General features: G+C 40.1%; 1 protein-coding gene across 1 annotated transcript in view; it reads left to right on the top strand.

Annotated features, from left to right (window-relative positions):
• Positions 1 to 15,036, top strand: part of dnah2 (dynein, axonemal, heavy chain 2) — a 518,592-nt gene that overhangs the window by 214,000 nt on the left and 289,556 nt on the right. Inside the window, 4 exon segments of the mRNA XM_051924101.1 lie at positions 1,137 to 1,293; positions 4,557 to 4,639; positions 5,070 to 5,250; positions 7,114 to 7,252. Coding sequence (XP_051780061.1) covers positions 1,137 to 1,293; positions 4,557 to 4,639; positions 5,070 to 5,250; positions 7,114 to 7,252 — 560 coding nt within the window.

The following is a 15,036-nucleotide window of genomic DNA, read 5'->3' as shown; positions in this document are numbered from 1 at the left end:
CAGCACACATTTTTGAGAGTTAAGACAGACTTTCTATCGTCAGTAATGGACTACTGTTTGAATTTAAAATTTGCTGCAAGCGGTATCTTTTTATAAGATGTTAAATTCGATAGTAAAAGCACGTGCAGCGTTGTCATGTTACATATAAAAGATTCTGATCATGCCCTCTTTGGAGATTTTCAGTTATTGCATCCTATTTATTCAGGTCAGTACATATGATTCAAATCGCAGTATGTGAGCGTTTTTTCTTTTCTTTTTTTTAATGATTAATATTTTAATAGAACTCCATGGCTAAGAAGTGACACTAAAGCAAGTGGATATCATTTACCAACCCTAAATACCTCCTTTTGTTGTGTTGGCAGAATTTTTTGTTGACCTTGAAACACAGTAAAATAAATGGTTCTTATGAATAGAAGCTATTTGGCTCCCTGTTTCCACCTTTTGTTTTACCCCACAGTAAATTAAACTAATATATCTTACTCATTGACTAACATATTCACTATTATAAACATTAGCATTTTTTTTTACCCCTAGTCATTATGCTTTCTTTTTCACTTGTTAATATACAGTAATCTTCAGTAGCAATAGGAATTCTGATGACATCTGCAATGATTATGGAAGAAGGAGAGAAATAATTCAATCTTCTTTGTTAAAGCCAGCACATTTAGCTGTTTATCACATGCAGATGCATTTTTGCTGACTCCAAATGTTAAGCGGACTCTGAGACTCCTAGAAAGGACCTCAGAGACCTGAGTAAGAATTCACATACAGCCTGTGTGTATGAGGTGTGCATGTTTTCCCTGTGTCCGCCTGGATTTTCTCCTCGTGGAGACAGACATGTTAGATGGACTGGTGAGTAAGTGCAGAGATGGGAGTCAGTGAACTTGCAGTCCTTTAAGAATTGGTTCATGACATACGTTAAGTGCTGGTGACTCTCTAGAAAAAAGAACATTTTAAGAAATCAAGAGCGCAAATTGTATCATAAGCATACAGCAAATCATTACAATCTCTGAAATGTTCTTTTTTTCACAGTTGAAATGTTATGCAGCTTCTATACTTTTGCCTCACTTTACTATGCTGTTGTAGACCACATCGTAAAACCAAATATTAACACATATTTCTTTTTGTTTGTGTAGACACTGGAATCAAATCAAGCATGAAGTTCAGCGGCCCTTTGATCAGACCAGCAGTGATTTTACTCTAGAGAAAATTGTGGCATTGGGACTTGAACAACACTCCGAAAAGATCAATGAAATCTCAGGTGCCGCTAGTAAAGAGCTGTCAATTGAACAGGTATCTTGTGGATTTAGTTCTTATTAGAAGTCTGCCAGTATAGCAGGCATGTGCCATAGGGAAGCAGATACAGGATTTCACTGCAAGCCATCATTTTTAATGTATAGGACAGAGCTCTGTATGCAACAGTTGTCACACTGTCATTCAAAAGCAGCCAAGGGAGAAAATGTCCTCTACATGTGTGTGTTGTCACTGGTGAGGTGCTTATGGAACATACTGTACTTTACATTAATATGCACAGTACTTCAGCAGAGAAATGTTAATGAAAAAGCTGTCATCCTAAACAAGGTTTACCTAAACTGTATACGCTGTTTTAATATGTACAGTGCATCGGTGAAGCGAAATGTGCTTATGGAGTATGTGTCGTCTTTACATATACAGTATATCAGTAGAGAGGTACGGATGAAATAGATAGCTACACTGTGCATTGTCAAATGAGATGTGCCGCTGATGCCTACGTCAGTTTAATATACACAGTATACTTAGAGAGATGTCAATGAATGAGGTGTTATCATAAGGTCTGTGTAAATATTTTAAAGCAAAATGTGCTTATTGAGCTTCTGTCACATTAATATATACAGTGCTCTAATGGTAAGCCATCTATAAAATAGCTGTCACCCTGTAGAATGATACAAATTGTGAAATGAGATCGACCCATAAAGAGTTGGTCACCTTAAAGTATCCTGGGCGGTCAGTTTATAGGGTGCACCCCACACCTTCACACAAACTCTACATTCCTCCTAGTCACATTTTAGTGATTTCTGTTTAAATCAGCCGGACCAACATTTCTAGCACCAGTTTAGTGACATGATACTTGCCGCTAGGCTTGTCGGTTCTAGTATCACATAAATGGCTGTCATCAGAGGCTTTTTACAAACAACCACTTTACCAAGAGTGGTGCAAAAGTACAGAGTTACCAGTCGTAGGTGATCCTGTAGATTAAAGGAATTTGTGGCTCAGAAGGGTCACAGCCAACATTGGTGTGCAGTACGTCATCTCTGAATGTTTTGAGTGGGCTACAACAGCTGAAGTATCAAAACTAGACAATTGACCACCGGGAAAAAGTTGCTTGTGCGGATGAATCCAGGTTTTGTTTTGTACTATATGGATGCAGGGGTCAGAATTTGATACAGGCAACATGAGTCCATGGAGCCATCCAGTTTGGTGTCCAAAGTACACACTGATGGTGACAGTATGATAGCAGGGGGAATATTTTCCAGGTGAGCATTGGGATCCTAATGTCTACTAAGGAGTCTGAATAGCAAGGCATTTCTGAACATTGTTGCTGACCAAGTGCATCGATTCATGGCTAAAGTATACCCGCACTTGGATGAAAATCCCAGCATGATAATGTACCATGGCACTGGGCACATTAACAAAGGCTTCCAGGAAGCTTTGTTTGCTTCAATGGCCTGCAGAGTCTATAGCGCATCTTTGGGATGAGGTGGAAAACAAACTGTTCACAAGGAGGCTGTTTCAGCCCTCCAATTTTCAGCCACTGCACAGTACTACCATCTTCATATGGTACAACATTAATAATAATAAATAATTTGTTACATTTATATAGCGCTTTTCTCAGTACTCAAAGCACTATCCACACAGGGAGGAACCGGGAAACGAACCCACAGTCTTCCACAGTCTCCTTACTGCAAAGCAGTAGCACTACCACTGCGCCACCTGTGAGGATTCCTGAACATTCCTGAGCAGCACAAACAACATCTTGTAGACTACATGCTCAGAAGAATTAATACTGTTCGGAAGGCTAAAGGTGGTGCACCACACTACTAGATGGATGCATCTAATAAACTGAGAACTCAGTTTATACAGAGTAACGGGAAGAGCTGCTCTTTGAAATAAGTGTCATCCTGAAGTTTAAGATGTATGCTAAAGTGAGGAGTGGAACATGTATCACATTAATATGCACAGTATAACCATAGAGAGTTGCCTATGAAGCCATACTGTATATAATACACATTATGTTAATATATAATACACATTATGTTAATATATAATATATTATGTTAATATCTAGATTATTGGCGGAAGCATACCTGTTTGAAGTACTGTATATCATTTTCAGGTATACCATGTATTATCAATTTAAAACCGTATCATTTAGGAGTTCCTATACAACAGATGTTACCTTTGTACTGCCAACCAAGGACTGCTTATAGAAAAGCTGTCATGTTCATTTTTATATTGTACGTGGAGATGTTACATTAGTATACTGCATATGGAGTACAAAAATCTGAGTATAGAAGAGGTGCCACCCTGAAATTCCTTGGAAAATCTTCTTCTTCTTTCAGCTGCTCCAGTTAGTGGTCACCACAGCAGATCATCTTGTTCCATGTCTTCCTGTCCTCTACATCTTGCTCTGTTACACCCATCACCTGCATATCCTCTCTCATCACATCCATAAACCTTCTCTTAGGCCTTCCTCTTTTGCTCTGGCCTGGCAGCTCTATCCTTAACATCCTTTTTCCCAGTATACCCAGCATCTCTCCTCTGCACATGTCCAAACCAGCACAATCTCGCCTCTCTGACTTTGTCACCCAACCTTGGAATATATATTATTTAAACATATACTAGTATTTCAGAGGTATATATATTGTAATTTGGTGGTTATATATTGAGCAGGTGTCACCCTTATAAGTACAGTGTATTGTCATGTGAGATCACCTGATCATTTCAGGCAGTGTGGCAAAGTGGTTAAGACTTTGAACTCTGAACTTTGAGGTTGTGGGTTCAAATCCCACTACTGACACTGTGTGTCACTTCACCTGCCTGTGATCCAATTGGAAAAACAAAAGAAAATTATCCAACTGTATCTGAAATGTTGTAAGTTGCCTTGGATAAAGACATCAGTCAAATAAGTAAATAATAATGATAACACTTACTGTACATGTTGTTAGTAGTGAGCTGCTCATGTAACATGCGTCACGTTATTATCTAAAGCATAACAAGTGTCTTATTAAGGTACATTGTGCATAGTTAGCTTAGGACTGCCAAAGAATGCAAGTTGTGCTGATCTGAGTGCTGTTAAAAGTAACCATCTTGTAGAGCACACGTCACACTGATGGTCTCTCAACAGAGCTGCCAGTAAAAGACATATTGCACTATTGAGAAACACTCTAACAAATGTACTTTGATACATTTTTTATGTTTTTTGCCTGTATATACAGAAAGTTACAAATTCCATGTTAAAATAATTGAAAACTTTGAAAATTTTCTGTTGTAAATTGACTTTTATTTTCTCTTTACAGTCTCTTGAGGCAATTGCTAAAACATGGCAGATTATAATTTTGGAGATAGCACCTTACAAAGATAAGGGCCATCACAGATTAAAGTAAGAAGATGTAAATGTGCTGTTATTTTACTCTGTCAATTTATCACAAACAGTTAAATGATTAAATTATTAAGGGAACTGTAAGACAAAATTTCCATCTTTATACAACTCTTTAATGTATATAATATAATATTTTATTGCTTCCTGCTTAATTATTTTGTAATTTTCAGATTTTACTTTGTCTAAGTAAAAGTTTTGATAAAGTACAAAAGAATGTGGATCTCCGATTTTACAAGCACACTTGTATCATGAAGGCTGGAACAACACTGCCATCAAGTGCATGCACTGTGTAATTGTAAAGAACTCTTTAGCTTATGATTTACAAATTTGTGATTTTTAAATATCTATATCTTACTGTGCTTACACATCATTTTTATTTAGTCTTACTTTCAAGCCTATGTATAAATAAATATCAAAAAATATGTTACAGGGGGACAGATGACGTGTTCCAGGCACTAGAAGATAACCAGGTGACTCTGTCCACAATGAAGGCTTCTCGATTTGTAAAAGCATTTGAGCAAGAAGTAGATCGCTGGGAACGATGTCTGTCTCTCATTCTGGAAGTGACTGAAATGATTCTCATTGTGCAAAAACAGTGGATGTATCTTGAGGTAAGAATAAAGGGGTCTAATCCCTTGTTAATTGTCACTCGGTGAATTGCAATGTTAAGGGAAATTCTCTGCACTAGTCCACCTTAGAAAACACTGCTTACCCTGAAGCTTTAGCCTGCTGGATTGCTTTTGACCAAAATATAGGACAGTAGTTAGCTCAGCTGGGCCACATTATTAGACAGGGGAACAGGGAACCATTTACACATGTCTGCTTGAAATGAGAGTCTGCTAGCATTCAAGAGAGGAAGAATCTATTTACTTACTGTTTATGCTGTTTAATTAGATATGGCATTCAGCAAGCAGTCGCCTAATATGGCATGGGTTAACCTACCACACGATTACTTGGCAAAACCTTACAACATTCAAATCAAGAACACAGAATCTAGAGTGAGCAAAGGAAATGATTCAAAGACAGCCTTACGAAAAGGTGGTCAATGTCACCAGCCGGATGAGATACTTAAGAGAGACAGTGAAACTTACAGTATGAGCAAGGACATCCAAACCTTTTTTAACAATTGTACGTCCTGTAGCATTGTGGGCTTGTACTGCAAATGGCAGTCTGCTACAGTATATGTAAATAAATGTAATGCAATTAGGAGTTACTACTATTTCTTGCTAAGTGTGATGTATGTGAGAACATGGTGGTGCAGTGTGTAGTGCTGCTTCCTCATGCATCCAACATTCTGGGTTCAAATCCCATGTCCTGTCACAATTTGTTTTTAGAGTTTACACATTCTGCCAGTGTCTGTATGGGTTTTCTTCCAGGTACTTGAGTGATAATTCTAAATTACACGAATACTACATCAGTTACAGTTGAATTTGGTCTCATATGGCTTGTGGTCAGGCTTGGTTCTTGCCTTGCACCTCATTGCTGGCGTGGCAGCCCCCATTGCATTGAATTGAATCAAGAGAGTTTAATAGTGTCATGTCATTTATGTTTTGAATGCATACATTTGATTTTCATTGATAACACTTTAGACCTATGGAACTAAATAAAGTGGACTTTCATTTGTTGGCAGTCATACAAATAAAACATCAATGCAAACATTCAGTATAAGGACAATTGTAATCATCATTCCGTCAGTCTACAAACAAACAATTTACCTCAAGCTCACTTAACACAAATTCATCACATTAGCGTAGAATACTCTGAGTTCATGTCTTTAATGATCAAATATTTGTTGATAAAATGAAAAAGGAATACAGTAAAAGGAAATCAACAATAATATCTGATTCTTGGACTGTGGAAGATTGAAAAGAAGCACCCCTACACAATGAGATGGACCCCACTGCAGACAGCTAATTAAACAGAAACACAATAAGGGAAAAATTAGTTGATGGGTAAACCAAACACACACACCATGCAGGAGTGCATGGTGAGCAAAGGGGAAAAAACCACGGGAGGTAAGGTGGACTGTCTCATAGAGCATCCTCCAGTCAGCTCTTTACTAACTGAACAGCATGAAGCCAGTTGTGGATAGCAGAGCTGAAATGCAGAATGTTCAAGAATGAAGACTTCCAAATTGCTGGAGAGACAAGAGCAGGAGGTTTCCAATAAGAGTCTAAAAGCAACTTAGCTGCAATGGCTTTAGTTATTAATACTTAAAGTTCTTGATGTCTTGTCCATGCACCACACAGACTGTGGGTAAGGAGGTCATGGTCTTGACTGGCCAAAGTCTCCCAGCTAAGAAAGTGTAACCTTCAGTGATATCAAACTGATTTCAATCCTACAAGATCAAGTCATAATAGATCCAATTTCTGAAGTCTGTGCATTAGGAAAACTTGAATTTTATGTAACCATTAAGGACCATACTATACAATGCAAAAAGTATTCCCATTAACAGTGATTTCTGTTTTATCCAGAACATCTTTCTTGGTGAAGACATCCGAAAACAGTTACCACAAGAGTCTGCCGAATTTGACTCTGTCAACTTCAGTTGGAAGACTATCATGGATCGGCTGAAGGCAGATAATAATGCACTTAGAGGGACTCATCATCCAGGTAGGACTGAAGAACTGAAACATGGATTGCTGTGCCTTTGATCTCTTTTATTTTTTTTGCTTTTTTAAATTTAGGGTATATTTTATATTGGGAGGCACGGTGGCGCAGTGGTAGCGCTGCTGCCTCGCAGTTAGGAGACCCAGGTTCGCTTCCCGGATCCTCCCTGTGTGGAGTTTGCATGTTCTCCCCGTGTCTGCGTGGATTTCCTCCGGGCATTCCAGTTTCCTCCCACAGTCCAAAGACATGCAGGTTAGGTGGATTGGCGATTCTAAATTGGCCCTAATGTGTGCTTGGTGTGTGGGTATGTTTGTGTGTGTCCTGCAGTGGGTTGGCACCCTGCCCAGGATTGGTTCCTGCCTTGTGCCCTGTGTTGGCTGGGATTGGCTCCAGCAGACCCGTGACCCTGTGTTCAGATTCAGCGGGTTGGAAAACGGATGGATGGATGTTTTATATTTCAGGGGGCACGTTGGTGTAGCACAAGAACCTTAGATTCAGTGCTGGGCTTGAGTGTGTTTTGTTTGACCTTTCTATATTTTTTCCTGTGTTCACATAGACTTACACTTAGTCAAAAAGATGGGCTGTCAATGAAAACAGTCATTGCTCTTTAAGATCAAATTTCAGTATGTGCATGTATGTGTGTGTGTGAGAAAGAAACGGTATTACTTTGTTGGTTTAAATGTTGAAGCAGTTAATCTTGAGGAAAAAAACTAAAAAGCTGCAACCTGCAAGAAGCTAAATAAAGCCCAGTGGTGTCACATATTTAAATAGAAGTGGAAAGCATACATAGGAAGGAGTGAAGTTGGCATTTCAGTTGTCATGTGTCAGAACCATTGAAATTCTGAATTTGTACTTGTTCTCTCAGTGGCAAATGAAAAAGAAGTTGCATTCATGTAATATACATTTTTCATTAAAATATATCCCTTTTGAAAAATAATACAATGTACAAAATAGCGCAGTGCAAATCAATGTCAATCGATACACTTATGCAAGAACAAACAGCACTTGGTCAATTAGAGAGCTCATCTATTGATGACATGTAGTACTAATCAATCAATAGAAGTTGTGCCTTTTACAAATCATATCAACACAGTGTGCTTAAAAAATCAAACAGAAGTACAGTGTAGCATAAAAATCCTTTAAAAAATACTTATATATTGCCTTAATATAGTGACTACTGTTCCAGTTCACTATACCAATACAAATACATTGTACATTGCAATATTTCACATTGGGGAAAAAGGGTTTATGGTTATTTACATGTTGAAAAGGAAAGAATGTAAAAGACGCACCATTTAGGCTGTACAGCCTTTATCAGGTGTGTAACTGAAAAGGAAAAGCAGATAACATACATAAGGGAGAACAAAGCGAGGGCAGATGAAAGTAGAAAGGGTGAGTGTAGATGTGAAAAAGCTGCCATTAAACAAGATGAAGGGAGAGATTAAAAAGTCAGTCGGCCATTAATAGCTGGAGAAATATGTGATCACAGACTGAGAATGAGTTGAGCTTCTTCTGATTTTCTTTGATAAGTGTCCTTAAATCTCTGTGAAAGAACACAAACAGAAACAACAGTGTGGCTGTGAGCAAGGGATGTGAAGTGTTATACAGTACTCTTTGAAAGGTTTTTAGTTTTAGCAACTCAAATGTGCTCCTTGAAATCGTCTTCTAGCCGTCTCCCTGTTTTCACATGTGCAGATGGCTAAACACTTCCTACAAGAAATGCAGTGAAATAACATTTTTAGATTGGCAAGAGGCTTGTTGTGTAATATTGAGTTTACCGCAGGGACAGGATACAAGGGTATTATTGTAGACATATTTGCAAGTGACACAGTAGCTCCTGTTACAGCTCATAGTGCCTGGTGGGGAATGTAAATCTCTGTGAGGTGGACTATGGGTAAAACATTTGCGTAGGTTAGGTGGTCAACAGAAGAAGATGATTAGGAAAAAAGGCTCCTGTGGAAGAATCAGTCTACAAAATTGGGAGGTTTTGTGTGATGACCTGTGAGAGAAAAAAGAGTGTTACGGTGGATGGGAGGACCATCAGGATGCGGGTTTCATTATTAGAGTTCCTCTAAGTGTGGCTGTTCCAAGGTCCACTCCTGGCTTGATTGAGGACCCTGTCATCTATATTGGAAGTGTACCCTCTGTCAATGAAGAAACCCCTCATTCTGAAGTCACCCTCATCACTGCAAAGGTGGTGGCGTCTAAGAAACAGTGGATGAGGTAGAGAGTTTTTTTAGTATGGCAGAGATGTAAGGAGCTGTAGAGGACATAACTGTGTGAGTCAGTTGGCTTGTAATAGACAGAAGTCCGGGAAAGCTGATAGAAGGATCGGTATCTAAAAATGGTAGAGTTGTGGTGGTAATGTTGACCATAAACCTGAGATGTAGATGGAAACAGTTACATCATTAATGAGTTCCTGTAGCTGGCTACAAGAGCAAGAGGCATCACCAACACAATTGTCAATACATCTTTTGGACAGGTCCGATACATGGCCTAGGTAGAAAGAAAAAAAGCTCTTCCACCCAACTGAAAAAGATGTTGACATAGCTAAGTTTCATTCTGCCGGCCATTGCAACTCCATTGACCTGGTGAAAAACAGTTGTGGTCAAAAGAGAAAGCATTGAGACTAATACCTTGTTCTACCAGTCTGATGAGGGTTGAGGGTGTTTGTGGGAGGATCCTAAACTGGACGTCTGTTGAATGCCTGTCTGATGACAATGAGACCTTCATCGTGATTTCTGAACACGCACAGGTTGAGTGTCTTGTAAGGATCAGTCTTGTCTCACAAGGATCAGTCATTGGGTCAAAAGCGGAACTGAACCATCATTGTTACAGTTTATAGAATAGTTCCTTATCCATTTGGACACAGTGTTCATCAATATAAAGAGAATTACAACATCATTTAAAGCATTGAACACTTTGAAGATCCATCTGAAGTGAAAATATTGTGATTGTGTCTGCGAGTGGATTCACAGCACAGTAGAATTAGCATCAAGTGAGGACATACAGAAAAGGCAGTTAGAGATAGCCAGTTAAGATACAAGTGTGGAAAGGGAGAATTTTAAATAAGAACTGAATATTAAACACTGAATGAGCTTGGCAAAAAGCCCTTAATGGAAGGGTAGCCATAATGTAATTCAGCAGTTTGATGAACCTATAAAATAATGAGATGTCAGAACATCTTGTGTCTAGCATTTCAATACAAAACAAACCACAATAGCAGCTGGTCTAAGGTTTTGAAATGAACAGCCTTTTGAAGGTAATTCACTATCATTCAGGAAGTGAGTGCTGTGGAGACAGCTAAAGGGTGATATGTTCATTGCATACCTTCCAAGCTAGAACTATTAGTCCATGAAGGAAGTCCTTTGGAAGGTAAATGGAAGTAATAATCCAAACAGATGATGATAAAGGGCCAGCAGAGCATTACTTTAGCTGAAGAGATAGGTTAGGTCAGTCTGAAGCAGTGATTGAAAGGCAGTTGGAAAAGTATCTGATGGCAATTGACATGTGACAATGAAATTCTTATGGTACTTTTAATATGTTTTGAAGGTTGGGAATTTTTTTTTTCACTAAAACAGATCTAATGGAAAGGCTTTAAGCTTCCAAAGCCGATCTGACCAAACAAGAATCAATTTAATTCTGTTAAGGTTCAGCTGTAGGAAGTGACACTGAGACAGGCAGTGAGCTTGTCTATGAAGGGATGTTGGACTCTACACTTAATTAGGAAAATATTAGGACCACTATACTAATGTTAGGTAGAGCCTCCTTTTACTCTCGAAACTGCCTCAAGTCCTCATGGCATGGATTCTATAAGATGTTGGAAACATCCCGTTCAGATTCTGGTCTAGGCGGACATGATTGCATCACATAATTTCTGCCAGTTTGTCAGCTGCACATTCATTCTGTGAATTTTCTATTCTACCACATCCGAAAGCGTTTCGATTGGACTCAGAGCTGGTGACTGTGAAGGCTACTGAAAAATAATAAACTCATGGTCATGTTCATGAAACCAGCTTGAGGTGAGTTTTGCTGTGTGACATGGTGCATTATCATGTTGGACGTAACCATTAGAAGAAGGGTAAATTGGGACCATGAAGGGGTGCACTTTGTCAGCAGCAGTACTCAAATAGGCCGTGGCATTCAAGTGATGATTGGTTGATGATAATGGGCCCAAAGTCTACCAAGAAAACATTCTCCATACCATTACACCACCACCATCAGCATGGACTGTTGACATGAGGCAGGTTGGGTACATGGACTCATCCTGTTGGAGCCACATTCTGACCCCACCATCTTTGTGCCGCAGCAGAAATCAAGATTTGTCAGACCAGGCTGTTTTTTCAGTCTTGAACTGTCCAATTTTGGTGAGCCTGTGTCTACCACATCCTCAGCTTTTTCTTCATGGCTGACAGAAGAGGAAACTGACTTGGTCTTAAGCTATTGTAGCCCATCCACTTCAAGGTTCAATGTGCTGTGCATTCTGAGATGTTTTTCTGCTCACCACAGTTGTACAGAGTAGTTATTGAGTTACTGTAGCCTTTCTGTTAGCTTGAACATTCTCCCCTGACCTCTTTCATCAACAAGGCGTTTCTGTGCTCAGAACTGCCACTCACTTGATGTATTTTTTGTTTTTCTCACCTTTCTGAGTAAACTCTGGAGACTGATGTATGTGAAAATCCCAGGAGATCAGGATTTACAGAAATGCTTAAACCAGCCTGTCTTCCACTAACAATTATGCTGCGGTCGAAATCACTGAAATCGTAATGTTACCCCATTCTAGTATTTGATGTGAACCATAACTGAAACTCCTGACCTGTACCTTCATGATTTTATATATTGCAGAACTCCCACATGACTGGCTAGTTAGATAATTACATGAATAAGAAGGTGTACAGCTGTTCCTAATAATTTGTTCTATGAGTGTGTATATAAGTGGAGCATGAAGTCGTGTTAACCTGACCGATCGATTAGGCCATTGGTGACAAATATATATGATGAAGAATCTTGTGGGCATATTTCATACTAGTTGTCATACCACATCATATTTATGTATGGCATGCACACACACACACACACACACACACACACATATATATATATAAATCTATTATAAAAAAATCTTGGAAGAACACGAGACGTGATTGTCTCAGAGAGACACTTTCACGTCCCGCGAGACGAGTCTTCATGCCAAGAGATGTAACCACGCCCGGGAAGCCCCGCGAGACAAGAGCTTATGCAAAGAGATTTGGAAAAGTCCTGCCCATATAACCACGCACACGGTTCAATCATTTCAGAAGCAAGCACCAGCAAGCAGAAGCAAACCAGCAGCTGTTCAAGCAAAAAGGAGGTTAAAAAAAAACTAAATGTGTTTCCCATTGTATCACCGTTTAAGAGGGGGTGTGGAAGGAGCGATCGTGTCTCCTTGGGATGCGTTCAGCACCCTTCCTCACAACGCGAGCGGCAGGGACACAAAGTGGCTGGCGCGTAGTGCTGGTAGGGGGGTATGGGAGTTGGTGAGCGAAGCCCCCTAGTATATATATATATAAACTGCTCAAAAAAATGAAAGGAACACTTTGAAAACACATCAGATCTCAATGGGAAAAAAAATCCTGCTGGATATTTATACTGATATGGACTGGGCAATGTGTTAGGAATGAAAGGATGCCACATCATTTGATGGAAATGAAAATTATCAACCTACAGAGAGCTGAATTCAAAGACACACTGAAAATCAAAGTGAAAAGATGCAGCAGGCTAGTCCATTTTGCCAAAATTTCATGGCAGCAACTCCAAATCGTACTCAGTAGTTTGTATGGCCCCTATGTGCTTGTATGCATGCCTGACAAAGTTGGGGCATGCTCCTAATGAGACAACGGGTGGTGTCCTGGGGTATCTCCTCCCAGATCTGGACCAGGGCATCACTGAGCTCCTGGACAGTCTGAGGTGCAACCTGGCATCGTCGGATGGACCGAAACATAATGTCCCAGAGGTGTTCTATTTGATTTATGCCAGGCAACCTTGGGTCCAGTCAGTGGTATCAATTCCTTCATCCTCCAGGAACTGCATGCATACTCTTGCCAGATGAGGCCGGACATTGTTGTGCACCAGGAGGAAACCCAGGACCCACTGCACCAACACAGGGTCTGACAATGGGTCCAAGGATTTCATCCCAATACCTAATGGCAGTCAAGGTGCCATTGTCTAGCCTGTAGAGGTCTGTGCGTCCCTGGATATGCCTCCCCAGACCATCACTGACCCACCACCAAACTGGTCATACTGAACGATGTTACGGGCAGCATAACCTTCTTCACGGCTTCTCCTGACCATTTCATGTCTTTTACGTGTGCTCAGGGTGAGCCTGCTCTCATCTGTGAAAAGCACAGGGCGCCAGTGGTGGACCTGCCAATTCTGGTATTCTATGGCAAATGCCAATCGAGCTCCTTGGTGCTGGGCAGTGAGCACAGGGCCCACTAAAGGACAACGGGCCCTCAGGCCACCCTCATGAAGTCTGTTTCTGATTGTTTGGTCAGAGACATTCACACCAGTGGCCTGCTGGAGGTCATTTTGTAGGGTTCTGGCAGTGCTCATCCTGTTCCAAAGGAGCAGGTACCGGTCCTGCTGATGGCTTAAGGACCTTCTACAGCCCTGTCCAGCCCTCCTAGAGTAACCGTCTGTCTCCTGGAATCTCCTCCATGCCCTTGAGCAAACCTTCTGGCAATGGCACGTATCGATGTGCCATCCTGGAAATGTTGGACTACCTGTGCAGCCTCTGTAGGGTCCAGGTATCACCTCATGCTACCAGCAGTGACACTGACCATAGCCAAATGCAAAACTAATGAAAAAACAGTCAGAAAAGAAGAGGAGGTAAAAATGTCAGTGGCCTCCACCTGTTAAACTATTCCTGTTTTGGGGGTCGTCTCATTGTTGCCCCTCTAGTGCACCTGTTGTTAATTTCATTAACACCAAAGCAACTGAAACTGATTAACAACCCCCTCTGCTACTTAACTGACCAGATCAATAGCCCAGAGGTTTCATTGACTTAATATTGGTTTGTCATTTACTCATTATTCTCATAATTAAAATGTACTTTTTTCTTAAATTATGTTGTAATAATTGTAGCTGTATGTACAGTATATCTTCTCCTTCACTATTTTTAAAATGCAGTAGCAAAGTTGGAAATGAATGCATTTTCAGAGTATTGTGAGATGCCCTAAGTGTAGCTCACTAAATACAACCTCAAATTTTTTGTGAGGCAGCATGATGCAGATGTATTTTGCACAGTAAATGATGCTCTCATAATTAATATGACAACATTCAGCCATCCATTTCCTGTATCATGCCAGTGACCTCCGGATGCCCAGATGCTCTTAAGTGCTGTTTACCTTTAACAGCATGAGTTTTGCTCAGAGCCAGCCTGGCAAAGGAACTTGTGATGCTGTTATCTTCAGGTTATGTTTCAGTTTGTGCCTTTTTAAGTTTAGCAGCCTTTTAACTGAAGGCTTTGAATCTTTTCAAGCACATTGAACCAAAAGTGTGATGAGTCTGCAATGGGGCACACTTCATGGCAAGGTAGAGTTTCTTAATGCATTTTTAAGGCTGTTTTACATCACTTAACAACATGGTGCAAAGCTAACATGTAAATGTTAATAGGTTATGACTCATTGTCTTTAATGAAATTTTGTACTATATGTTCTAATTTATTCCAGTGGTGGATTGGTTGGGACCGCTGCCTCATAGCTTTGGAGTGCGAGGGCTGAAACTCTGCCATGACACTGAGTTTGCAT

This window comes from Erpetoichthys calabaricus, chromosome 3 (assembly GCF_900747795.2).
Source record: "Erpetoichthys calabaricus chromosome 3, fErpCal1.3, whole genome shotgun sequence".
NCBI classification, from domain to species: Eukaryota; Metazoa; Chordata; class Cladistia; order Polypteriformes; family Polypteridae; genus Erpetoichthys; species Erpetoichthys calabaricus.
Note: the sequence above shows the minus strand (reverse complement) of the source record. Positions and strands in the feature narration are given on the sequence as shown.